The sequence below is a fragment of the Phyllostomus discolor genome, chromosome 13 (genome assembly GCF_004126475.2).
Source record: "Phyllostomus discolor isolate MPI-MPIP mPhyDis1 chromosome 13, mPhyDis1.pri.v3, whole genome shotgun sequence".
Taxonomy (NCBI): Eukaryota; Metazoa; Chordata; class Mammalia; order Chiroptera; family Phyllostomidae; genus Phyllostomus; species Phyllostomus discolor.
Window position 1 is genome coordinate 8,521,345 of NC_040915.2, and position 26,632 is coordinate 8,547,976.

At 40.6% G+C, this 26,632-nt stretch overlaps 2 protein-coding genes across 7 annotated transcripts in view; both read left to right on the plus strand.

Annotated features, from left to right (window-relative positions):
• Window positions 1-9,306, plus strand: CAMLG (calcium modulating ligand). Of its 2 annotated transcripts, XM_028528822.2 has the most exons (4): window positions 2-284; window positions 1,852-2,312; window positions 4,132-4,197; window positions 7,954-9,306. In XM_028528822.2, the coding sequence occupies exons 1-4, from the start codon at window positions 113-115 to the stop codon at window positions 8,143-8,145; spliced, it is 891 nt and encodes a 296-aa protein (XP_028384623.1). In that variant the 5' UTR covers window positions 2-112; the 3' UTR covers window positions 8,146-9,306. The 2 variants fall into 2 exon arrangements, with proteins under 2 accessions (XP_035869905.1, XP_028384623.1); XM_036014012.1 differs by lacking the exon at window positions 4,132-4,197 and having other exon boundaries at window positions 1-284.
• Window positions 9,307-13,060: 3,754 nt separating this feature from the next.
• Window positions 13,061-26,632, plus strand: part of DDX46 (DEAD-box helicase 46) — a 52,025-nt gene continuing 38,453 nt past the window's right edge. For 3 of the 5 annotated variants that reach the window (XM_036014448.1, XM_036014449.1, XM_036014451.1), the window contains exons 1-4: window positions 13,062-13,261; window positions 14,181-14,369; window positions 17,476-17,619; window positions 22,909-23,008. In XM_036014448.1, coding sequence (XP_035870341.1) covers window positions 13,245-13,261; window positions 14,181-14,369; window positions 17,476-17,619; window positions 22,909-23,008 — 450 coding nt within the window. In that variant the 5' untranslated portion in view covers window positions 13,062-13,244. Of the gene's footprint in view, window positions 13,262-14,180; window positions 14,370-17,475; window positions 17,620-22,908; window positions 23,009-26,632 lie in introns of all 5 variants that reach the window. The other 2 variants (XM_028527353.2, XM_036014450.1) reach the window with 2 other exon arrangements.

Here is a 26,632-nt window from a genome sequence, read left to right on the forward strand (position 1 = left end):
GGGTCTACGGTGAGGAGGGGCGACGCAGCCTGCGGCGGGGCCTGAAGTCATCGGCTGCGCCGCTGAAGCTGCCAGTACCACCGTCGCTACACCCCAGATAGTGGAAGGGAAGATGGAGCCGGTGACCGCTGCTACTGACAGCGGGGAGCGGCCGGGGGCCCCGGTGGGCGCAGGCCTGTCGGCCTCCCAGCGTCGAGCGGAGCTGCGGCGCAGAAAGCTCCTCATGAACTCCGAACAGCGCATCAACCGGATCATGGGCTTCCACAGGCCCGGGAGTGGCGCGGGTGAGGTCCTCCGCTTTCCCCGGTGTCTCGCCCACCCTGCTCAGTCCCCAAGAGCATTCTCTCCCTCCTCCGCCCCGCTGACCGTTTTGACCAAGCCCTGCTCGGGGCCAAGTTCTCCCTCGACCCCCGGAAGGTCTAGTCGCTCTCCTGAGTTTTCGGGGGGCTTGGCTCAGCGGTTGTAGCCCCTCCACCGCCGGCTGCGAAGCCCTAGCTCCAGGATCACTCCCCTCACCTTCAACCCCGCGGTGGTGTCCTCTGCCCCGCTTGCCGAGACGACCCCTCCTCCCTCCCCCACGCCGTCGCCGTGGAAGGGCGCGCGCGCGTGGTCTGCCCGGCGTGCTACTGTGCCTGTTGGGCCAGATGCCGTCCCCCTCCCGGCGCCTTCCCCAGCGTCCGCCTTCCTTTGCCTTTGGCTGCAACTGCCGGCCCACGGGAACTCGTCTTTACTGAACTGCCCCCTCGTCCTTTCTGCGTGGGTCAGGGGCTCCTGCGGCCGGTGTTGAGTGCCCTCAGCATTGTCCCCTGCAGGTCTGAAACTCGGAGCAGCCGTTTCTACAGACCCAACAAGTGGGACGCGCTCGCCCGAGGTCTCTCCTTCCCCGGGGGCGCCGGGATTGCCGTGATTGGTGGCGAGCGAGGCCTATACTCCTCGCGCGGTTCCGCATTTCTCCCCCGCTGGCATGTAGAATGAGGTCCTTTAAAACTTTTTACGTGACTGTCTTACGTATTTTTTGTGAGTCTTTATCGAACCCCTAGGATGTGCTGGTGATCCCATTGAGCGTTGCCTTCAGTCTCTGGCGGCCAGCTCCTTAGGTCCCTGTGACTTCTTTTCCGTGGGGCTTTAGGTCCATAAACTTAGTTCTAAACTTACTGACGGGTCACAGGTCCGCCGTCGCAAACTGCCGAGGGAGGCGACTGGACTGTTTCGGGTTCTTTGCCCTTAATGACTACTGAACGTTCACTCTTTCCCAAAGTATTTACTGTCGTTCTCGAGGGACTTTCCATAGTTTGTCATGTTGCTTCGAAAACGTTTTCTGTCGCTGAGGTTTTGTTTTGTTTTAAACGACAACAGCATCCTAAACCGCCTGTGTCCCTGCTAATGGCTCCCTGACTCCAGAAGGATTACGTAAGCGGTGGCGGTAGGATTTGCCACACCCTGTGCTGATAAAACTCGGGATTCAGAAATACAGTATTAAAAGACAGATTTTAAAAAGCTTTAATGGTTTTCTGCTTTTATCCAAACACGCTGGAACAGACAATGCAACAGCCATACTACAGGGGTGGATTATGCCGGAAAACTTGTCCTTGCAGCTTGCTCCCTCCCTACCTGTCTTTCCCGATTTGCTTACCTGGCCTTTACCCCCAAAGTTTGATTTGTAGTCTCTGCAGGGATACTCTTTTTTGAGTTGTATATTTTGAGGATGCAGAGGAAGGAATTAACTTACATTTTATGCAGAATCAATTAATTTAGATTCAGAGTTCTAGCTCAGTGGCATATTTTTTAATATTACTATGAAGGATGTTTGCCTGTATATTATACATAAGACTTCCAAATTTCTTTTCTCAGAAGAAGAAAGTCAAACAAAAGCAAAGCAACAGGACAGTGATAAACTGAACTCCCTCACCATTCCTTCAGTGTCAAAGCGAGTAGTGCTGGGTGATTCGGTCAGTACAGGAACAGCTGACCAGCAGAGTGGTGTGGCAGAGGGAAAGGGGACTGAGCTGGGAGACAAACTGGACTCTTTCATTAAACCGCCTGAGGGCAGTAACGACGGGAGCCTGGAGCTCCGGCAGCGGAACAGAGGGGACCTGACAGCAGACTCTGTCCAGAGGGGGTCTCGCCACGGCTTAGAACAGTACCTCTCCAGATTTGAAGAAGCAATGAAGCTAAGGAAACAGCTGATCAGTGAGAAACCCAGTCAAGAGGATGGAAACACAGTGGACGAATTTGACTCTTTCCGAATATTTAGATTGGTGGGCTGTGCTCTTCTCGCCTTTGGAGTCAGAGCTTTTGTTTGCAAATATTTGGTAAGAAACATAATGGGAAATGAAAATTGATTATAATAATGAGTGTTAATAGTTACAATAATGAACCCATAGAATTCATTGTCAGTATTAGCTTCATATTTGCCAGACTCACAGGACTATTTGGATATGTGCTATAAACTGCTACTCACCTTAGTTATAGGAGGCATTCTGGTTAAGTACAGAGCCTAATAAAAATTGATAAATTCCTTCTGCACGTAGGTACCATTTTAAGTGATTTGCACACATTGATTCATTTAACTTCATCCCTATGAACTAAGTATTGTTTGAATCTTTGTTTTATAGATGACGGAATGAAGACTCACAAAGGTTAAATCATTTGCCCAAGGTCACACTGCTACTAAGTGACAGCTGGGATTAAACCCAGGCAGTGTGTTCTGAACCCAAAGGGTAAAGTCTGTACACACAGCGCATGTTAATTACCACTTCTCAAATAATTTTAAGCATTAAAATGCAGTTCATGTGATCCTGATCATGATGTACTATAAAGTTTTTTATGGTTCAGAAGGCATTTCAGCATTCTATAATATAGTATTATAGGAATGCCGTCCATTTTGGCTGTACCTTCATATGCCAGTGGCTATTCATTGAAGGCAGGAATGTATAGGTCCTTTTGTTTTAGAGCTTGCGGGAAGAAGGAAGAAAAGCATAGGTAATAATAGTTTAGGCAGATAATAAAATTTTTAGATAATTATAGTTTATGTTATTACACAACAATTTTAAAAATGTGTCTATGTAAACTTAAAGAGAATCTGTTGAACAAATGTGACTTTTTTCATAGCTTTCAGTATTTAGTGAGATATGAAGCTTTTTTTTCCTCTTATCTGCAAACACTGTGCTTTCATGGTTTAAAGTTGTTCTATTTTCGTGCCTCGTTTTTGCATGAGTTTGTTGGCTTTCTGGTTTTCTTTGCTATCAGATTTTCTTATTTTTCAATACTTCAAAAAATGTTTTTTATCTGTTTATTTCCGGAGAGAGGAAGGGAGGGAGAAAAAGAGGGAGAGAAGCATGCATCACTTACCTCCTGCCTGCCCCCAACTGGGGACCTGTGGGCAACCCAGGTGTGTGCCCTGACCAGGCATCAGATCATCCAACCAGCAACCCTTTGGTGTGCAAGCTGATGCTCAGTCCACTGACCCACACCAGCCAGGGAGCTGTCAGATTTTCAACTGTTACTTCTCACGGCTCTCACTGTATTTCCATCTAATAATGTTTGCTCTTTCATTCCCTTCATAATAGCTTTAATTTTAGAAATAAATGTAAATCAGATATTTTTATCTTTTTTGTTTTATTGTGTGAGAAGGAAGATAACCAAGCTGTTTTATCGTTAGTAAGAGTAGCTCGCCATTTGAGAGCCAAATGAAGTACATGCGTTACTTTCTTGCCTCAAAGTCTGAGGAATGTATGGGCATCTCCTTTGAGTACTGGGCCTTTTCTGTGTACTTCCAAATTATCAGTAAATTATCTCCAGATGAGAGAGATGTTACTGCGTGATGTATTTATTATACATCTATCACCATAGAATACTTTTCAAGTTGTTTAAAAGGTAAGTTTTTATGAGGGAAGACATTTTTAAGGACATTAAAGAGTGTGACTTGACTTGAAAAACATGTTTATGTTAATAAATCAAATCCCTTTATTTTCTTCACTCTTCTACAGAAATAAGACTGTTTTCAACTGCTAAAATTAAATATTTTTTACAGTTTTTTTTTTGCTTAAATTTATAGCTGCTGTTAATTTGATTCATTGTTATTTGAATGATTGTGTTGGAAATGTATAATTGTATCTTCTATCTTCACAGTCCATATTTGCTCCATTTCTTACTTTACAACTTGCATACATGGGACTATACAAATATTTTCCCAAGGTAAATTACATTTTTCTTAAATTATGGTGATGAATATAGATTGATTAATGACTAGACAATCTTAAGAACTTTTCAAAAATTTGTCGTACTTTTGATCTGAGTCAGTTGGCCGCCAATCAGACTTTTTGTTCTGTTTGTAATGAGTTAAGTTCAGAAAGCGAGTGATGAGACACTTTTATAGCAACTGTACATTGCCATCACATTTGTATCGTGTTTTTAAAAAATGTAGGTACACCATGGATTGGGAGAAAAAAAATGTGTATAAAAGTGTTCAATTTAATTACTTAGTAAAGATTTAGTAATTCATTTTGTTTGTGATAAAGGAAATTAATTGTTAAGTGGGTTTAGTTATCTTACTGTGCTCCTTGGTGGACACTTAACAGTGCACTTGATCTGTAATGCCAAGGGCCTGATATTTGCCAGAAACATTTGGCCATAACTGCAGAACAGAATCATGGGGGGTCTCAGTGTTCACCTGGTCTGCTTGACTACAGATTATGTGTAGTATATGGGACTTGGCTTTCTGGCATGGGAGAGAATTCTGCTTGTGTAATTGAGTTTTGTGTGCGTTTTTTGCTGAGAAGTGGCTACTTGGTTATTTGCTTAGTGATTTGTATGGCATTGATAGACCTTGTATGTTTTTATGGATTTGAAGCATTTATATTTTCAAGGGGCCAAATAGGTCAAATACACAAAGTAAAAGTAAAAGAAAGAAGTGTTATTTTTAATTACACATTGTTTGATGATACAGATGTATGTTTATTTATTTTAAAGGTTTTTTTAAAAAGATTATTTATTTATTTTTAGAGAAAAGAGAAGGGAGGGAGAAAAAGAAGGAGAGAAACATCAGTGTGAGAGAGAATCATCAATTGATTGCCTCTCGTATGCACTCCAACCAGGACTGAACATGCAGCCCAGGCATGTGCCCTGACTGGGATTCGAACCTGTGACCTTTCACTCTGTGGAATGACACTCAGCCAACTGAGCCACACTGGTCAGGTCCAAATGTATATTTATTGACATTCTCCAAAAGTATAAATTAAACAAAAAATTTTTATAAGAGCTTATTTGAACCCTGGCTGGTGTGACTCAAAGGATTGAGTGCTGGTCTGCGAACCAAAGGGTCAATGGTTCTATTCCCAGTCAGGGCACATGTCTGGGTTGCCAGCCAGGTCCCCAGTTAGGGGCATAAAAGAGGCAACCACACATTGATGTTTCTCTTCCTCTCTTTCTCCCTCCCTTCCCCTTTTTCTAAAAATAAATAAATGCAATCTTTTAAAAAATTGTTTAAAAAGAAAAAAGAGCTTATTTTAGGCAAACTGACAACATATACCAGGGAGCTGAGCAAGGTCTCAGATGCTCCAAAAGTATAATTTAATAAAAGCATTTGTTTAGAAATTTACCCTTGAGACATTGATTGTAGTTTTGCAATAGCAGGAGTTTGGAAACAACCTAAATGATTATTAGTAAGTGACTAGTTAAAAAATTATGGCTGGGGGTAGGGGGGGTATAAGGGGATCAAATGGTAATGGAAAAAATATATAATAAAGATTAAATTTGAAAAAAATTATTGCCTATTCATTCAGAAGCTCTTCATGTACTGATAAAGGTAACCTTGCCCAGAAATATTAAGAGAAGAAATCAAAATACAGAATAGGATCTACATCACACTTCTTTTTTATAAAAAGGAAGAAAATATAGATACTTGATTTTGCTTACGGATGTGTAAAGAAACTGGAAGACTATTACACGAAACTTTGAACAACAGTGCCCGAGTATACAGGTTACTGGGTGAGTGGAGGACAGAGAAAGAAGGGAGACTGCTTATACTTTTCTCTCAAAACATGTTGCAACAGTTTTTAAAAAATTTTTTATCATATTTTCTTCCATTACCATTTATCCCCATTATGCTCCCCTCCCAAACAGTTTTTAAACACAGAAAAGTTGAAAGAATTCTGCAGGAACACCCATTTATACTTAATGACCTAGATTCTATAATTAACATTTCATTATCTTTATCATGTATCTATCCAATTTTCTATCTATCATTTTAAAGATTTTATTTATTTTTAGAGAGAGGGGAAGGGAGGGAGTAAGAGAGAAAAATCAGTGTGTGGTTGCCTCTCTAATGCCTCCTACTGGGGATCTGGCCCGCAACCCAGGCCTGTGTCCTGACTGGGAATTGAACCTTTGGTTTGCAGTCTGGCACTCAGTCCACTGAGCCACACTAGCCAGATCTATCCATTTTTAATACATCTTTTTTTTCTTTATGCATTACAAAGTATATATATTGTAGATGTAGACATCAATATATTTTACCCCTGCACGTTTTGGCTTACATATCATTATAATTTAGTGTGTCATTATGGTTCTTTCTCTTTTTGGTAAAAGTTTCATAAGGTGAATTGCTCAAGTCTTTAGTGTACCATTTAATGACTTTTGTCTAGCCTGTGAAACCCAAATTCTTCAAAGGTTTAGAACTTGACTCTCAGAGAATTCCATCATGCCTTTTCCAGGCAGCCCTAGCTTCTATACTCCGAAGGTCAGATTTTCTTTTCCCCATCCTAGATTTGTTTTTTTTTTGTTTCAGTTCTTCATATAAATGGCATCGTTCTTGTACATACATTTTTGCACAAGGCCTCTTTTATTCTGCATAGTATTTTTGATCATCCATGTTATTGGGTATATTAGTAGTTTATTCCCCCCTTTTTTTGCTGAGTAATAGTTTATTGTGTAAATGTATCTTTTATTTGTCTAATCTGTTGATGGACTTGGTTGTCCAATTTATGGTCATTATGACTAGAGCAGCTAAGAATTTCCTTGTGTGAATCTTTTTGTGGACATAGGCTTTGATTTCTCTTGGTAACTATAGCTTTTTATATTATTAAAATTTTTGAATCATGTGACTGGACTTGGTGACTTTATCAAATCAATAAAGTAAATGAAAATTTAGCCTTGAATCTCCTAAAAAAATGAAACTAGAAAATTAGGAAATAAATGTTTGTTGATATCCTACTGCATGTGCAATCAAATGTGAATTGCTTTGCATGGTAATTAGGGCTCTACAGAATGTTCCTATGGTTCCGTCACAGAATAACTCACTGTCCTGCAGCACACCTGTCACTCTTCTGATGGTTTTTGTCATGGGACTTAATTTTCATTAAGATTTCTCCTCTCACTTCTGCCCACCTAAATCTTGCTCATACTTGAAGGCCTGTTTTAATTTTACTTTCTCCTGAAATCCTTCCCTGTGCTTTATGTATATATAAGACCCTGGAGTGATTTCTGTTTCCTTTGAGCCACCGTGCCACACATTATCCATTTTCTTTTAAAGATTTGATTTATTTTAGACAGAGGACAAGGGAGGGAGAAAGAGGGAGAGAAGCATCAATGTGTGGTTGCATCTCACATGCCCCTCACTGGGGACCTAGCCTGCAATCCAGGTATGTGCTCTGATTGGGAATTGAACCCATGACCCTTTGGTTTGCAGGCTGGCACTCATTCTGCTTAGCAACACCAGCCAGGGCTACATATATAATTTTTGATAGCAAAAATGGTGTCTTTTTCCCTACTGCTTAGCGTTTTCTACTTTATATATTATGTGTTCAGTAAATGTTTATTGATAGTATTATTGATTGATGTTTTGAAACTTCATTAACGGTTTTGAAACCAGGCAAAAATAGCACTGATAACATTTTTATAGAGTTTGAGTTACCATCTGAAAGCTGTAAGATTTCTTTGTCTTTCTCTGTACAGGGTGAAAAGAAGGTAAAGACAACAGTGCTAACAGCTGCCCTTCTGTTATCTGGGATTCCTGCTGAAGTGATAAATCGATCGATGGATACCTACAGCAAAATGGGCGAAGTTTTCACTGATCTCTGTGTCTACTTTTTCACTTTTATCTTTTGCCATGAACTGCTTGAGTACTGGGGCTCTGATGTACCATGAAGCCCGCAGAACTCAGAAGGAGAAACTTACAGAAAACCAGTTTCTCTTCCGTACTGCCAAGTCTCTAAAGGCGGCAAACCGGTTTACACCTTTATGTAACTCTCACTTTGTAGGAGTTGTGAACTACTTCATTAGGAATGGAATGGCAGTTTCCTTGATTTGAAAGGGTTGAGTTTGTATTAATACTGATGTGAAGAATAGAGTACCAGTGTCATCAACTGATCTTTCTTTAGTTAGAATCCCTAGTCTACACCATTCCCTGGGTTCTCAGATTTGTAATTCCCTTGCAGGCTGAGCTAGTGCTTTGAGGGGAGCAGAGGAAGGTGGTCTCAGCCAGCCCCTTGTAATCAGGGACTGCATCTTGTATTTATGTTCTGTTCTGAGAAATGGAGCCATCTTAAAAATAAAATGAAAGAAACTACATTGTCTAATGTTAAATCTGCACATTTTAATTTATAATTGCTCAATAAGATAGCCATTTGTCTCTTTTCTTGTTGAATCAATATCTTAATTCTTACTCCAGTGCAAATATTGTAATGGGAGAAAGGATTAAGATTCATACATGTAAAATTGGAAGGTATTTGTGAAATTTTGAATTTTTATTTATGAAAAATGTCTTATTACCCATCTCAGAATTGGAATTTTTCACTTTTGAGTTTTTAGCTTTCAGAAGTATGTATTTTAAGCAAACTAGACTATAATGATTAGATATAAAAATGGGATGTGAAGAACTGACTGAGGTATACAACTCAATAGCATAAATATCCCTTTAACTTGGTAATACTATTATATTTGGAAGGTTTGTATTAAAAGAGTATGAAACCTAAGTGTTATATTGCTTGGTATTACGTTTTCTTACAGATTTTTGTATGGTCTATTTGATTAATCCTTGTGATATTAAAAACATACATCCTTTTTTTTAATTACTCACAAAGTCTTGATTTTTGTCACTTTATTTTGAATCAGAATAATGCAGAGTAAATGTAAGTGAGGTCTAGGCCTCTGACTTAGGATAAGATTACAAGCACGCGCTTTTTCTGATCCCGTGAGGAATCTATTCTTGATTGGAAAGCATCCTTGATTTGTCACATCTCGCCCACCCTCCAGCCTCTGGGAACACTAGTAGTCTTCAATTGCACGTTTTTACTTTTCTTGTCTCTTTTTTAAAAAGGCTCCATTTAGCCAATTGACACATGCAAAGGTTTAGTAACTACAGGTCCTTATCAAATTTATTTCAAAAGCAAAAGCTGTAAGTACTTGTGTCTATTCATGCCACTTTGTGTTGAGTAGAATCAAACAAATAAATATTTCTCAGTGTTTGGAATAATTGAAAAGAAAATTTTCTTTGGAAATTTTGGGGACTTTAAGTGTGTGGGGGTTAAAACTAGATTGAGTAGGATGGTTGTTGAAAGGCAACGTCTTTGATCAGTAGCTTTTTAACCTTGCTAGTTGTATAAATGGACATGTGCATCACACTTGGCCCTAAAAGTAGCAAGAAGGTTGTGAGATACTCAGAACTGGGTTAATTAGAATAAAAGTCTGCTTTGGGAGCCAGGGTAGTTTGCTAAAAGTGATGCATTGGAGACACAATGGAATATAATTATAGGCCTGCCCTGGAGATACAGTGTGTCTGTCTGGTTCCAGACTACCATGATGAAGTGAATATCTGTAAAGTGGATCACGTGAATTTTTTAGTTTCCCAGTGAACATACAAGCTATGATTACACTAATCTATTAAAGTGTGCAGTAGCATTGCATCTACAAAACACTGTACATACCTTAGTTAAAAAATACAGGAGTACACACACTTTCTACCAAAGACTGAAGACTGCATTTCCCCCACTGGAGCAGAGCCGTGTGAACCAGTGCAAGTGGGGCGGAGCAAGGCAGAGCAGGCCTGGCAGCCTCATGGCCATGCTGTTGTACAGCACTATTGGGCTGTTCTGCCGCGGTGCTGTTTTCACAGCCACACTCTGGCTGTTGAACTGTTGGCACTAAGTTTCCTTCACTGCACCCCAAATTGGGGATTCCTGTTGGCATTGAGTTGGCACCAATCACCATCAGTTGACACTGTTGAGGTATAAACATTTATTTTAGGTGGATGATAGATTTATTATAAGGAATAGGCTCTTGAGATTATGGAGCTGAGAAGACTCCAGATCCGCAGTGGGCGACTCTCAGAAGAGCTGGTGGTGTAAATCCCGGTCCGAAAGCTAGCAGGCTGGAGACCCAAGAAGAGCCAACTGTTTCATTTTGAGTCCAAAGGCAGGAGAAGACCAATAAAAAAAGTTACAGCTACCTGGCTGGTGTAGCTCAGTGGATTGAGCGCAGGCTGCGAACCAAAGTGTCGCAGGTTTGATTCCCAGCCAGGGTACACGCCTGGGTTGCAGGCCATAACGCCCAGCAACCGCACGTTGATGTTTCTCTTTATCTCCCTCCCTTCCCTCTCTAAAAGTAAATAAAATCTTTAAAAAAAAAGTGAAATCCTGTTCATTCTTTAAAAAAAAGTTACAGCTAAAAAATGCAAACCATTTGAGTCTTGGAAAGTGCCACCAATAGACTTGCTTGACACAGTGCTGCCACAAACCTTCAATTTATAAAAAACTGTGAAGTGCAGTAGGGCAAAACAAAGCACAATAAAACAACATCCGCCTATACTTTTTTCGTGTGTGCTAATAAATAAAAGCTGCCTCTTTTGGGATATAGACATGCTGCAAACTTTCCATAAATATATTGGGAGCATAGTTCTCTTAAAGGGAAGTAAAAGCTCTGGTCATGGTGTTAGAAGACCTGGGCTCTGGTATCAGTTTAGATTAAAAAAAGATTAGTGATCTGGGATTAAATTTGTTTCCCAAGTCTTAGTTTTTTCACTTAAAATTGATACGTGATTTTAAAAACCTGTTTTAAGTTATTACATTGACATCTGCATGGCCTCATCCAGTCGTTGCTTCAAATATCATGCATTACTATGCATTGTGGAAAATGCTTGTGACCCTTATCTCTCCAACCTCTACTTCTCCCTGAACTCCAAGTTCATACATTCCCACCTGTAGCCGTTACCTCCTTCTGGGTATCTATTGGGCATCTCAAACTACGTCACCGAAACAAAACCACTAATTTTCTCTCCTTTCCCCACCAAATCTGCTGCTTTTGTGCATTTCTCATCTCCACAAATTCACTACAATCCACAGTAGTTCTGTTCAAAACCAGGGAGTATCTTTATTTCTCCTTTTCCCTCACAGTTTACACCTAATTTAACAGTGTTTGGAGAGATGCCTCTGGAATAGCATATCTAGAATTTGAACACTCCTTAGTATTGCCACTATATGTCACTGGTGGTTTCCTATTTCTTTTTCTCTGAAACCCACATGCCTTAGGTTCAACTCAAACAGTTTAGAGTGGCTTTGATACCTGACCCACACTGGTCTCTGTTCTTGTCACATACCAGCACAAGCCTTCCTTATCCTTGGCATAGATTGTACTGTCGCTACAGGGGGGTAGTAAGCCATAGAGGAAGTGCAAAATTGGTTTTGGAGCCTTAACTTGGTTGCATTTTTCTCAAAATCAAATGCATTGAGGTAAAATTTACATACAGTAAAATGCATCTACTTTTGAACCGTTCAGTGAATTTTGATAAATGTATACATTCACTCCACAACTGGCAACAATCAAGACAGACCCTTTTTTTTTAAAGATTTTATTTATTTATTTTTAGCGAGAGGGGAAAAGAGAGAGAAAGAGAGGGAGAGAAACATCAATGGGTGGTTGCCACTCACATGCCCCCAACTGGGGACCAGCCAGCAACTCAGACATGTGCCCTGACTGGGAATTGAACCGGTATTCCTTTGGTTCACAGGCCAGCACTCAATCCACGGAGCCACACCAGGCAGGGCAAGACATACCATCTTTTCTACCATCCTTAGGTGTAAGAAAGTAAAACAGTATAGATGTATGGAAATAGGAGGGCCTCTCCCCAACTCCATTACAGCTTTCTGCTAAACTAACATATCAATATGCCTCCCATGGGGCAAGTCTCCTCACCTTGACTGTACATAAGAATCACCTGAGAAACCTGAAAATACCCAATGCACAGGAAGCACTCTAGACCAATGAAATCGATATGGGGGTGGCATACACGCGTCCGTTTTTGCTTTTTTTTTTTTTTTAAACTTTCCAGTTGAGAGCCATTATAATTTTGCGAATTTTTCTTTAAGGTTTTATTTATTTATTTTTAGATAGGGAAGGGAGGGAGAAAGAGAGAGAGAGAGAGAAACATCAATGTGCGGTTGCTGGGGGCCGTGGCCTGCAACCTAGGCACGCGCCCCGACTGGGAATAGAAACTGCGATGCTCTGGTTCGCAGCCTGCGCTCAATCCACTGAGCCATACCAGCCAGGACAAAATTTTTTAAAGCTCTTCCTCCTTTTCTCCATCAAGTTAGCTCCTTATTCAGTCTTCAAGTCTCCCCGCCTTAAAGGTCACGTCCTCAGGGAGCTCGTTTTCTGACTCTGTCTCCTATGTTGGAATCTCTTTCTTGTTGTATTACATCTGCTTGTGTTTTAGTAATGCAATGCCCAGTAGACTGTAAACTCCCCGGGATTCAGCACACCCTCGATACATAACAATATGCTAATGAATGAATGTATAAATGAATAAGAGTGAATGGAGATGTTTGTAGCATCACTCAGTGCAGATTAAGGCGGATGTGAGCACCAGTCCTAGCAGAGCAGGGATGCAATCGGCACCCCGCTGGCTCCTGCAGGAAAGACTCTCCCAGACTCAGCCAGGGGCCTTCTAACGCGGTGCAGGAAAAACCCAGCCAAGGCATCTTCTTTCAGCGCGATGAGCTCTGTGCGGCCTCCAGACTATAGGTGGCGCTGTCCGGAGGCAGCCGCTTCCGGCGAGCCTTTCCTTCCTTCTGCCGCCGGCGCCAACACGTCCTGTTTTCGTTGGCTGCGTTCGGATGGCTTCCACCGCTGTAGCTGCTGCCTCCAGTTAGTGCTGCTTCTCTCCCTGCGGGTGGAGTGTAGCGTGGCGTTCTCCTCTGTCCGGTCTTCCTGCACGCCGTCCCAAAGGGCGCCTCTTGCCCGCGGCCTGCGGCATGGGCCGGGAGTCACGGTGAGGCAGCGCTGCGGGCGGGCGAGCGGCTTCCTTGGGGTGAGGGCAGGAGGCGGGAGTTGAGGTGGCCGCGGGGCCAGGCCTGGCCCAGCGTGGCCCCACGTGTGCCCAGCTCTGCCGGAGGCTACTGGAGGGGCTGGGGGCCCTTGGTTGAGGGAGTGGGTGTATTTTGGCCTGCGACGCGCACAGGGTTCCCCCGCACTACCATCGGCCTGTTCGAGCCTCTGAACTGGTTCATGACTGTATTATCTTTTTTCTTACATTATTGCATTCGGTAGGCTAGTCTTTATGTTCAGACTAAGTATAGACTATAATTTTCATTTCTCTTACTGCCCTTGTATAAAGTAGCAAATCTGTTTCCTGTTCTCTTTTTCTTTGATCTATTTTTCTCCATAGCACCACATAGTGTTTTGTATATTTGGTTTTCTACTTGTCATGTCTTGCTTTAAAAAATTTTTTTAGATTGACTTTAGAGAGAGGAAGGGGAGAAAGGGAAGGAGAGAGAGGGAGTGAGAAACATCAGTTTGTTCTTCCGCCTAGTTATGCACTGATTGGTTGATTCTTGTATTTGTCCTGACCTGGGTTTTGAACCCACAACCTTGCAGTATTGGGACTGTGCTCTACCGAACTGAACTACCTGGCCAGGACTGTTATGTCCTCCTTTGTAGAATGTAAGCTGCTTGGGGTTTGGTTTGTTTATTCTCTTTGCTGCCCTGCCCTTTTAAGATAGTACTTTCCCTTCCATATGTGCTGTAGCAAAAAGGTTCATTTAGTCTTTCCCCCCAATTAAAAAAATTTTGAGCAAAAAGCCGTTTCAGTGTTTAGTTTATCTACTGAGAATTTTTTGGAAAAATATAATAAATAAGATAGTAGAAGGTAACTGTGTCAGCTAAACTTAATCTTTAACTTGATGTTCTAGCCACTACCGGAAGCGATCAGCATCACGGGGACGCTCTGGAAGTCGATCTAGAAGTCGCTCACCCTCAGACAAAAGAAGTAAACGTGGGGATGACAGACGGTCTAGGAGCAGAGATCGAGACAGAAGGAGAGAGAGGTCTCGCAGCAGGGATAAAAGAAGGTCTCGGTCAAGGGACAGGAAGCGTCTGAGGTAAGGACATTAGTCTCCAAAGGACCCGTGATAAATTGAGCCTTCTCGGTTAAATCAGGTTTCTTCAAAACTGTGTTTTGGACTAGAATTTAGTGGCACCTTTGCAGCCCCATTGTTTTAATTTCAGCTTACTTGGTTAGGTCCAGAAGTGATTTGCCTAGAACAGTGGTTTTTCAACTTTTTTCTTCTTGTGGCATATACAAACTAATACTAAAATTCTGCAGCACACCTAAAAATATGTCTTTTGGCAATCTGACAAAATAGGTACAATTTTGATTGATTTACAATAAAAATAGTAATTACCTGTTTTGCTTCAAAGTGACATTTTATTGTTTAAAAGATTTTATTTATTTTCAGAGAGGGGAAGGGAGAGAGAAAGAGAGGGAGAGAAACATTGATGTGTGAAACATCAGTTGCCTCTTGCATGCCCGCAACCAGGGGCCTGCCTGGCCTGCAAACCAGGCTTATGCCCTGACCAGGAATTGAACCAACACTCTTTCAGTTCAGAGGTTGGCACCCAGTCTGCTGTGCTGCACCAGCCAGGGCCAAAGAGACTTTAAAAAATCAGGTGCTTACAAGGATTTCTGGTACTGAGAATTAATCATTCAGACTAAACCTTGTTATGTGATATGACCAATAAGATGCAACTCTGTTATATTAGCTGCATATTTACGGTTTTTATGCATATTTATGGTTCAAGACAGAACAATCTAAGGGAAAAGTGGTTAGTGCCCCTGACTAAAATAGGTGTTGCATGTGTTAAAAATTCTTGTGGCACACTGGTTGAAAATTGTTGATCCAGAACAAAGACCCTCAAACAGTATATTAAGTTTGGAAACTTAGGTTGTATTTTCTGCATTTCAAAGAGAACCCTGGAAGCCCCCTTGAGATAGGTTAAAAGAAGAAGCAACAGGTAAGGTAACAATAGACTATCAATGGGGTTCAATTCTAATTCCATCCCAAGAAAGCTGACCGTTGTGTTCAGAGAAGCCACTAAAGCTGACAGAAAGAAACAGGACAGAGCCATCTGCTGGTTCTGCTTGCTTTTTGAGACTCTTTTATTTAAAAGTTTTTTAATTTATATTTTTATTTTTTAAGGATTTTATTTATTTATTTTTAGAGAGAGGGGAAAGGAAGGAGAAAGAGAGGGTGAGAGGGCTGGGCCTATGGCCCAGGCATGTGCCTTGACTGGGAATTGACCTGGTGACCCTTTGCTTTGCGGGATGGCGCTCCACCAGTTGAGCCCTGCTGGCTAGGGCTTTTTGAGACGTAAAGAACTGTTTTTTTGTTATTGATTTAATTTTTAAAATTGATTCCAGAGAGAGGGATGAAGGGGAGATTGAGATTGAGACATCAGTTTTTTCCACTAATTATTTATGCTTTCATTGGTTGGTTCTCGCAAGTGCTCTGACTGAAGATCGATCCTGCAGCCCTGGTGTATCGGGAACAGATCTGACCCGCTGAGCTACCCAGCCAGGGCAATGTGTGTTTGTTGACTGCTTGATCCAGGTGGTTGACATTCTGTCGGAATGTTCCAGGGCCTTATACTATACATGGAGGGTAAACAGAGATGTAGAGAAAGAGAGAAGGGGGTGGGCGGAGGGAGAGAAAGAGAAAAAAGGAAGGGAGGGATGGAGAGAAAGAGAAATGGAGAAACAATGATTTGTTGTTCTACTTGTCCATGAACTCATTGGTTGAATCTTATATGTGTCCCAATTTCGGGGAAGGAACTGTCTTAGATGTTTTTTAAATCTTCACCCGAGGACATGTTCATTGGTTTTAAGGAGAGGGGTAGGGAGGCGGGGGTGAGAGAGAGTGAGAGGGATAGAGAGAGAGAGAGAAAGAGAAAGAAACAGAAACATCTGTGTGACAGAGCGATATCAACTAGTTGTCTCTTATAGGTGCCCTAACTGGGGATCAAACTGGAAACTGAGGTATGTGTCCTGACCAGGAGTTGAACCCACTTCCCTTTGATGTGCAGGAAGATGCTCCCAACAAATAACACCAGCCAGGGCAGGGCTGTTTTAGATTTAAATAAGAGAACATCTGGCTCTGGCCCCAAAGCTAAGTTGGTTAGAGCGTTGTCCTCATACACCAAGGTTGTGGTTTCGATTCCTGGTTACCGCACATAACAGAAATCACCCAGTGAATGCATAAATAAATGGAACAACAAATTTATGGTTCTCTCTCTGTGTCTCACCCTCCCTTTCTGTTTCTATATGGTCAATAAATTAAATAAATAAATAAAAACATCAGAATTTTTTATTTTACTTGAGTACGTATCCAGTCAAGCAGCCATTTCTTGCACCTTTTACCTTGCACTTTCTGGGGATGAAAAACAGTCTTTAAATAAAAGTAATCTCCCCACACCAAAGAAGAGTTTTCTAATACAGTTTCTCATTGAAATAGGAAAGAAGACAAGGTTGTACAGTTGCTGTGAACTGATCACAGAAAGAACTTTGACTTTGTCTTTTTCAAACATTGGAAGGAGAGAATGCAAAGGTATTACATAATACTCAGGGAAAATACACCCGTTGACGATGCAGATAGTGCTAACCCACTCAGTTTTATATTATGTGGTCCCTGGAGCAGTTTTGTACAGTTCAGTCAAGAACTTGTCGTGGGAAATTGTTCATTTAAGATTTGGTCCTTGACTTTTTTGGTGTGAAAGTTGAATCACAAGATTTTAGAGAAAAAGATACTGAGATTATTTCGTGAAGTCTTCATATTTTACAGATGAGGAAACTGAGCCCAGAGAGTTGATCTGCTCTGTCATGTCACTAATTAGCAGCAGCATGAGGATAGATATTCTTATCTCCTCATCTTCATTTTTGTGATCTCCCATAGTTCTTTTTTTGTCTATCCTTATACTTTGGTTTAGGTTATCTTTGAAATTAGGTTTTCTATATTATTACAGATTATTACTAGACTATTATTATAGATTAGCTATGTTTTTCAGTAAATTTCATTTTGAAATTATTGTCTTCATTTTTTAAATGGCCACTTTTAAGAATTGGCATTATTGTTCCCTGTTTAGCTGGCTTGATAGTTAATTGAAATAGCTTCCAGCCAATCAGAAAATATATGGAAAATGTCCCTTTTTCAGGCGTTCCAGAAGTAGAGAGAGAGACAGGAGTCGAGAGCGAAGAAGATCCCGAAGTCGAGACAGGAGACGCTCAAAGAGTAGAAGCCGGGGCCGGCGATCCCGATCCTCCAGTCCTGGCAACAAAAGCAAGAAAGCTGAGAATAGGTAATGTTTCACTGGGCTGTGTCTGTCATGCAGGTGGGAACTGTCTTCCCTGTTCCTTCGCCCATAATGCAATTGCTCCCTTATTTAATAACTGTCAGAAATGTATTTGATAAATGCCTCTGTTGAAACTATGTATTTTCCTTTGAAATTATTTTCTTAATTTTTCTGACATTGAGAAATAACTTGAACTCAAGGTGTGCATTGCTGAATTGCTGTTGGGTGAACTTTGTATAATTTAAATGTACGTGCTTCAATTTGAGATATTAGGTCTGTTAGACATACTATGTTTACTCTATATTTCTCTTGCCAGTGGTCTGTTCTCTCCCTATTGTTTCTAAAGTTTTATAGGATAGTTTATAAATGGTCTTGTATCTCTTTTCTGTTTAGTATTTATATCAGTTGTAAGTATTTTTCCTGTCTTATTTTATTTTATAAATTATATTTTTATTTAACATTGTCAGTGTGATAAAACCCATTGGGGTTATTTAAATATTTTTTTTCAAGTTTTTATTTATTTTTAGAGTGGAAGTGAGGGAGAAAGGGAGAGAAACTGTGTGGTTGCCTCTTGTGCACCCCCTACTGGGGACCTGGCCTGCAACCCAGGCATATGCACTGACTAGGAATCAAACCAGCAATCCCTTGCTTCACAGGCTGGCACTCAGTCCACTGAGTCATACCAGCTAGGGCTTATTTTAAATTTTAAAAAGTGTATGTGTGTGTTTATATAAATATAAATTCACAAAAATGAAAAAATATATAAACATGCAGTTTATTAAATAATTATAAAGCAGCATCCATGTAACCAACACTAAGGTCAAGAAATAGAACATTGTCAGTAACCCTGGAAGGCCCTCTACATCCCTTCTGTAACCCAGCTCTCTGCTTCCTTGGATAAAACCAGTTGTGACTTTTGTGCTAGTAATTGCCCTCTATTTCTTTATAGTTTTACCACCTGCATTTGTATCTGTAAAAAGCAGTTTAGACTTACATGTTTTTCATCTTTACATGAATGCGTCGTGTATTCTTTTGTGTCTGCTCAGCGTTGAGACTCATCTTTGTTGCTTGTAACAGTAGTACATTTTCATTGCTGAATACTAGTGCTGCTATACTACTGTTTATCCATTCTCCTGAAATTTGGATTGTTTTAACTTGTGAGCTATTATGAAAATTCTTGTGTATATGATACTAGTAGACATATGCATGAGTTTTCCTAGGGTGTATGTCTAAGAGTGAAATTGTGTGGTTGTAGAATAAACATAGCTTTATTTTCACTAGGTAATCCCAAATGCTTTCTAAAGAGTATTGCTAATTACACTCCCACAAACAGTGTATGAGAATTGTGTTGCTCCATACCCTTGACAATATCTGGTATTGTCAGTGCTTTACATTTTTGTCAATTGAATAGACATGTAAAACCAATATCACTGTGGTTTTAATTTGCATTTCCCTGATTACTCATGAGGTCGAACTTGCATATGTTTATCAGTCACATGGCTGTCCTCTTTTCTGAAGTACCTGTTCACATCTTTTGCTTCTTTTCCTGTTGGGTTCTCTCTGTAAACATGGATTCATAGGAGAATTTTCGTTTTGTTTTTAAATATCCTGGGTAGTTGTTTTTTGTCCGTTATATGAGTGGCAAATATATTTTCTTACTCTGGTGTGTCGCTTTACTCTGTAATGATAGTTTTAATAAACAAATATTTAAGAAAAAGTTATTTTATGAATTGAGAACATGGATATTTAAATTTGAAAAGGTCAGTATGAGAAGAGAAAATTAGTCTGTATTCAACCTAACATACAGATTAGCATCCTGAATCCTCTAAAACAGATAACAATCATAAACCAGATGGATTTATCCTAGGAATGGAAGGTTGGTTTACCATTAGAAAATCAGAGTGACATTCTGTAGTAATAAGATGAAAGGAGAAAAGTCATGGTTGTCTCAGGAGATTCAGGAAAAGTGTTGTATTAACTTCCAACATGTGTTCATGGTTAAAAGTTATTAGCAGACATGAATAGAAAAGTGTTTGACAAACTGATTATAAAATTGGAAATGCAAAGGGCATTAACACTCCTGAAGGTAAGATACCAAAACTTGTCATAAAGTTGTAGAAATTACGATAGTGTGGTTACAGTGTAGGGATAGATGAATAGATTAGTGGGACCATACAAAGAGCCCAGAAGCAGATCCACACATACCTGGTTGTTTGATACATCATGGTGGTAATGTGATCAGGCAGAAAAAGGTTTTCAGTAAGTGGCGCTAGGGATGTTTGGTATCCTGTAATGAAATAGGACTGCCTGCCTCATTCTGCACACAAAAAGCATTTCCATGCAGATCAAGGACAAAGGCCAAAATTATAAACCTTTTAAAAGTTTGTACGAGAGAATATCTTACTTATTTCTGGGTATTTTCATCAAATCTGTAGAGATTTCTAGGTACTTTATTGTTTTCCATTTTATTGAGCTGATTGGAGTGACACTGGTTAGCAAAATTACACAGGTTTCAGGTGCACAATCTCACAACACATCATCTGCACACCATATTGTGTGTTCACCATCCCAAGTCTGTCTCTTCCGTTACCGTTCATCCTGCCATAACACTCCTCCGCCTGCCCCATCCATCCTCCCAGGAGGCCCCATATTGTTGGCCATGTCCGTGAGTTTGTTCTTTCTCTCCTGCTTTTGCTTTCTCTTTCCTTTCTTTTTTTTAAATATATTTTATTGATTATGCTATTACAGTTGTCCCATTTCCCCCTTCTCTCCCCTCCACCCTTTACCCCCTCTCCCACCCACGTTCCCTCCTTTAGTTCATGTCCATGTGTCATACTTATGAGTTCTTTAGCTTCTACATTTCCCGTACTATTCTTGCCCTCCCCCTATCTATTTTCAACCTACATTCTATGCTACTTATTCCCTGTACCTTTTCCCCCTTTCTCCTCCTCCCACCCCCCTGCTGCTAACCCTCCATGTGATCTCCATTTCTGTGATTCTGTTCCTGTTCCAGTTGTTTACTTAGTTTCTTTCGGTTTTGCTTTAGGTGTGGTTGTTAATAATTGTGAGTTTGCTGTCCTTTTACTATACATGTTTTTTCTTTATCTTCTTTTCTTAGATAAGTCCCTTTAGCATTTCATAAAATAAGGGCTTGGTGATGATGAACTCCTTGAACTTGACCTTATCTGAAAAGCACTTTATCTGCCCTTCCATTCTAAATGAGAGCTTTGCTGGATAGAGCAATCTGGGATGTAGGTCCTTGTCTTTCATGACTTGGAATATTTCTTTCCAGCCCCTTCTTGCCTGTAAGGTCTCTTTGGAGAAATCAGCTGACAGTCTGATGGGAACTCCTTTGTAGGTTACTGTCTCCTTATCTCTTGCTGCTTCTAAGATTCTCTCCTTCGTTTTTACCTTGGCTAATGTAATTATGATGTGCCTTGGTGTGTTTCTTCTTGGGTCCAACTTCTTTGGGGCTCTCTGAGCTTCTTGGATTTCTTGGAAGACTGCTCCCTTTGCCAGATTGGGGAAGTTTTCCTTTATTATTTGTTCAAATATGTGCTCAATTTGCTGCTTTTCCCCTTCCCATTCTGGTACCCCTATAATTCGGATGTTGGAATGTTTAAAGGTGTCCTGGATGCTCTTAAGCTTTTCCTCATTTTTTTGAATTCTTATTTCATCATGCTTTCCTGCTTGGTTGATTCTATCTTCCTTCTGGTCCACTGTATTGTTTTGAGACTCAGACTCCTTCCTTTCACTGTTGGCTCTCCTCCGTGTATCTTCCTGCATCTCTTTTATGGTAACCTGCATCCTTTCATCTAATTTGCGCCCAAAATCAACCAATTCCGTGAGCTTTCTGATCACCAGTGTTTTGAACTGTGCATCTGATAGATTGGCTATTTCTTGGTTGCTCAAAAGGATGAGTCCTGGGGGACTGATCTGTTCTTCTGTTGGAGACATATCTCTCTCTCTCTCTCCTTTTTTTTTTTTTTTCCGGTCTGGTCGCTCTTGTTACGGTGGGGGGGCGGGGCCTTAGGTGTTCACCAGGGCTGGGCACCCCAGTCGCTAGATTGTGACATTATATGTGGGGGCAGGGGTGGGAGCGGGAGCGGGGACGGGAGGGAACAATGGCAGTAGTTCCGTTCTCCTGGGCTCAGACCCTTCTCTGGGATCCTGGGCTGCGAGCTCTGCCCTGGTCCACAATCACTGCCTTACTGGGTCCACCAGCCGCAGCTTGCGTGCTCAGGGATCACCGCTGCGTTCTTGCGCCCCGGGTGGCTATCGCGCCGATTTCGCGCAAAATTTTCCCCGACTTACGCGCCCTGCCGGACCGGCGCCAGCCCTGCGCCTGCCGGGCTCATCTTCTCCTACCAGTCTGGATGAACGGGTCTACTTCAACTTCTTGGCTGTCCGACTTCCATTCAGATAAATCCCGTCAGTTCTGAGTGTTATTCTGTCTGTAAATTATTGTTGTTCTAATCTTGGTTGTCGGAGGAGGTACGGTGCGTCCACCTATTCCTCCATCTTGCCGGAAGTCGTTCTCTCTCTTTCCTTTCCTATTCTTTTCTTCTCTCTGCCTCCCTTTCTTCCTTTTCCTTTTTTCTTTCCTCATCTTCTCACTCCCCTCAAGTCCCCCCTCACCCGCAACAGCTGTCATCCTGCTCTCTGAGTCTGTCTCTATTTTGCTTGTTACTTCAGTTTGTTCATTAGATTCCACATATGAGTGAAATCATATGTTATTTGTCTTTTTCTGACTGGCTTACTTCACTTAGTATAATACTTTCCAGGTCCACCCATGCTGCTGCAAAGGATAAAATTTCCTTTTTTACTGCCGAGTTTAGGTACTTTAAACAGCACTAATAATAATGGGTGGGGGGGTTCAACCAGTTTGATAATATTAAAATCAAATTTTATTCATTTTAAGATACCGTAAGTAGGGTCAACATACAAACCTACTGGAATTTAAAATATTACATATAAAAATATCTTGTAGAATATTAATATCTTGGTATGTGTTTTCACTTGTTAAATTTTACCCCTCCTATTTAAATTTTGTAGTTTTTATATATGTCCGATTTTTCTTGGGTGAATTTCTAAATATTTAATAATACTTGTAATTACAGTCATAGCATTAATTTATCATTATATTTCCAAGGTGTGTATTAATAGAGTATAACAGTGCAGTTGACTATTGAAAGTTTATTTCTTACTTAAAAAGTAAAGTAGAAGTCTGTAACATTATTTTAAAATGAATGTTTCCAAGCACAAATAGATAATGTGTCCTCCTCTCTTTTATAGAAGGTCTCGGTCCAGAGAGAAAACAGATAGTGGAGAAGGTTCGAAAGAGAAGAAAAAAGACAAAGATGACAAGGAGGATGAAAAAGAAAAAGATGCTGGTGTATGTTTACTAACATAAATAATTGTATCATTCAAATTTGTTTCTGCAATGACAAATTCTTACTGTTTAATGTTATATGTTTATTTTTAAATATGTAACATACATAAGGTAAAAGGACAAAATTAATAGTTTCCATGAAATTTTTTCTGAAAAAAATTGCATATCTATACACATTTTACAAACTATGATTATACCATATACACCATTTTATATCTTGCTTTTGTTTATTTTTAAAATGTAAATTACTTTATCACCATATAAAGCCTTAATAAGCAACAGTATATACCCATCATCTTACTTATAAATAGAATACCTTGCTGCTTTCAGTTGCTTGTGAATTAGACATCTTTCTGTAACTGCATGTATAGATATAGCTCATTATTATTATTATTTTTAAAGATTTTATTTGTTTATTTTTAGAGAGAGGTAGTGAAGAAGGAGGGAGATAAACATCAGCGTGTGGTTGCCTCTCGAGCGCCCCCTACTGGGGGACCTGGCTCACAACCCAGGCTTGTGCTGTAACTGGTAATCAAACTGGCAACACTTTGGTTCACATTCTGCGCTCAAGCCGCACCAGCCAGTGCTCCCATTATTATTATTTAAAAAATTGTTTTTAATGCTTTTATAGTGTTTTATTGAAAAAGGTAGAAAGATTACCTTTGATATTTCGGTTGTTTCTAGTCTGAAGTTATAAACAATGGTTCATTAATTCTTGTACACGTCTTTTGTTAATATAGCATAGGTAAAGTGGTATCAAATTACCATTTAAAAAAAAGTTGTATATCCCTGGCTGATGTGGCTGAGTAGATTGAGTACTGGTCTGTGAACCAAAGGGTCACTGGTTCCATTCCCAGTGAGGGCACATGTCTGGGTTGCGGGGCAGGTCCCCAATTGGGGGCATAAAAGAGGCAACCACACACTGATGTTTCTCTCCTTCTCTTTCTCCCTCTCTCTCTCTCTAAAAATAAATAAATCTTTTTTAAAAAACTTGTCATTTTCTTAAGATCTAGACATATGAAAAATGTCTGTTTCCTTCTTTGCCAACTGAGAATTGAAAATTTTAATTTTTACCATTTTTTTCTATTTTTTCTTTATTTTATTTTAATCATTGTTCAAATACAGTTTTCTCCTTTTTACTCCCAAATTTTTACCATTTTAATTGGAGGTAATTGCTATTATTTCAAGTTGTGTGTCTTTTTGTTTTTATTTTTAAAGATTTTGTTTGTTGCCTTGGCTGGCATAGCTCAGTGGATTGAGCTCAGGCTTCGAACCAAAGCATTGCAGGTTCAATTCCCAGTCAGGGTACATGCCTGGGTTGCAGGCCATGGCCCCTGGCAACCGCACATTGATGTTTCTCTCTCTTTCTCCCTCCCTTCCTTCTCTAAAAATAAATAAATAAAATCTTTTTTAAAAAGATTTTGTTTGTTTATTTTTAGAGGGTGGGGAAAGGAGGGGAAAAAAGAGAGAGAGAGACACATTGATGTGTGAGAGAAACATTTATGGATTGCCTCTCGCATGTGCCCCAATGGGGGACTGGGCTGCAACCCAGGCATATGCTTTGACTGGGTATGCAGCTAGTGACCTTTTGCTTTGTGTGATGGCACTCAGCTGGCTGGAAGCATGCTGATCAGTGCTAAATTTATTTTTAAAATATGTGCATTAAATAACCATACTATAAGATAAGTGGAAAGTCCGAAGTAATTCTCTATAATCCCAGGTGCCCAAAACACCATCACCAATACTATTTTGAAATGTCTTTGCCTGTTTCTTACATGTATATTTACATACCTGTCTATAATTGTAACATGGTAAGTTTTGATTTATATAGTGCTTAATCCTTAATTAAGTCTCTGACTATGGCCATGACAATGATTTGCTATCTCCTAAGAGTATTAATCTTTTTTTAATATATTTTATTGATTATGTTATTACAGTTGTCCCATTTTCCCCCTTCACTCCCCTCTACCCTGTACACCTTCTCCCACCCACATTCCCCCCCTTTAGTTCATGTCCATGTGTCATAAGTTCTTTAGCTTCTACATTTCCCATACTATTCTTGCCCTCCTCCTGTCTATTTTCTACCTACCATCTATGCTACTTATTCTCTATACCTTTTCCTCCTCTCTCCTCCTCCTACTCCACTGTTGCTAACCCTCCATGTGATCTCCATTTCTGTGATTCTGTTCCTGTTCTAGTTGTTTGCTTAGTTTCTTTTGTTTTTGTTTTAGGTGTAGTTGTTAATAATTGTGAGTTTGCTGTCATTTTATTATACATGTTTTTTTTTTAATCTACTTTTCTTAGATAAGTTCCTTTAACATTTCATACAATAAGGGCTTGGTGATGATGAACTCCTTGAACTTGACCTTATCTGAGAAGCACTTGATCTGCCCTTGCATTCTAAATGAAAGCTTTGCTGGATAGAGCAATCTTGGATGTAGGTCCTTGCCTTTCATGACTTGGAATACTTCTTTCCAGCCCCTTCTTGCCTGTAAGGTCTCTTTTGAGAAATCAGCTGACAGACTGATGGGAACTCCTTTGTAGGTTACTGTCTCCTTATCTCTTGCTGCTTCTAGGATTCTCTCCTTCATTTTTACTTTGGCTAATGTAATTGTGATATGCCTTGGTGTGTTCCTCCTTGGGTCCAACTTCTTTGGGACTCTCTGAGCTTCCTGGACTTCCTGGCAGTCTATTTCCTTTGCCAGAATGGGGAAGTTCTCCTTTATTGTTTGTTCAAATGAGTTTTCAATTTGTTGCTCTTCCTCTTCTTCTTCTGGCACCCCTATAATTTGCATGTTGGAACATTTAAAGTTGTCCTGGGGGTTTGTAAGCTTCTGTTCATTTTTTTTGAATTCTTGTTTTTTTCATTCTTTTCTGGTTGAATGTTTATTTCTTCCTTCTGGAAACTAGAGTTCCAGTTTCCTTCCCATCACTATTGGTTCCCTGTACATTTTCCTTTATTTCATTTAGTATTGCCCTCATTTTTTCATCTAATTTGTGACCAAATTCAACCAATTCTATGAGCATCCTGGTGTTTTGAACTGTGCATCCAGTAGGTTGGCTATTTCCTTGTCGCTTAGTTTTATTTTTTCTGGAGCTTTGACCTGTTCCTTTGGGCCTGTTTTTTGTGGGGGGGGGCAGTGGTCTGGGCTTGCCTGCTATATATAAGGGGCGGAGCCTTAGGTGTTCACCGGGCAGAGCAGCCCACGTCTCTGTGTTGTGACGCTGTATGTGGGATCAAGAGGGAACAGTGCCTCTTGCTCTGCACTCCGTGGGATTTCAGTCACTTCCCCTGCTTCCCACAAGCAAACTGGGCCCTTCTGGTGCTGATTCCTGGGTGGGTGGGTTTGTGTATGTTCTAGGACCCTGTGGGTCTCTCCAATGGACTCTCCTGTGAGGCTGGGAGTTTCTCCTGCTGTCACAATGCCCACAGGTGTCTTCAGTCAGAGGTTTGAGGCTTTATTTCCCCACTGGGGCCATCGGGTGTGAGGTCTGTCTCTCTCCCTAGTTGTTCCTCCCGGTTTATCCGCATGTGAAGGTGGCCTCCCCCCCCCCCCCCCAGCCAGCTGCCAGCTGCATTCTTCCACCTGTGCTTTGCCCTGAGTCCTCTCTGCTCACCTGCCTGAC

What these genes read in the sequence shown, in the direction of transcription:
- CAMLG (XM_028528822.2), top strand. Translation starts at nt 113, where the DNA reads ATGGAGCCGGTGACCGCTGCTACTGACAGCGGGGAGCGGCCGGGGGCC. An exon ending in CAGGCCCGGGAGTGGCGCGG is followed by an intron (nt 285 to 1,851) that starts GTGAGGTCCTCC and finishes TTCTTTTCTCAG; the next exon opens with AAGAAGAAAGTCAAACAAAA. An exon ending in CTTTTGTTTGCAAATATTTG is followed by an intron (nt 2,313 to 4,131) that starts GTAAGAAACATA and finishes CTATCTTCACAG; the next exon opens with TCCATATTTGCTCCATTTCT.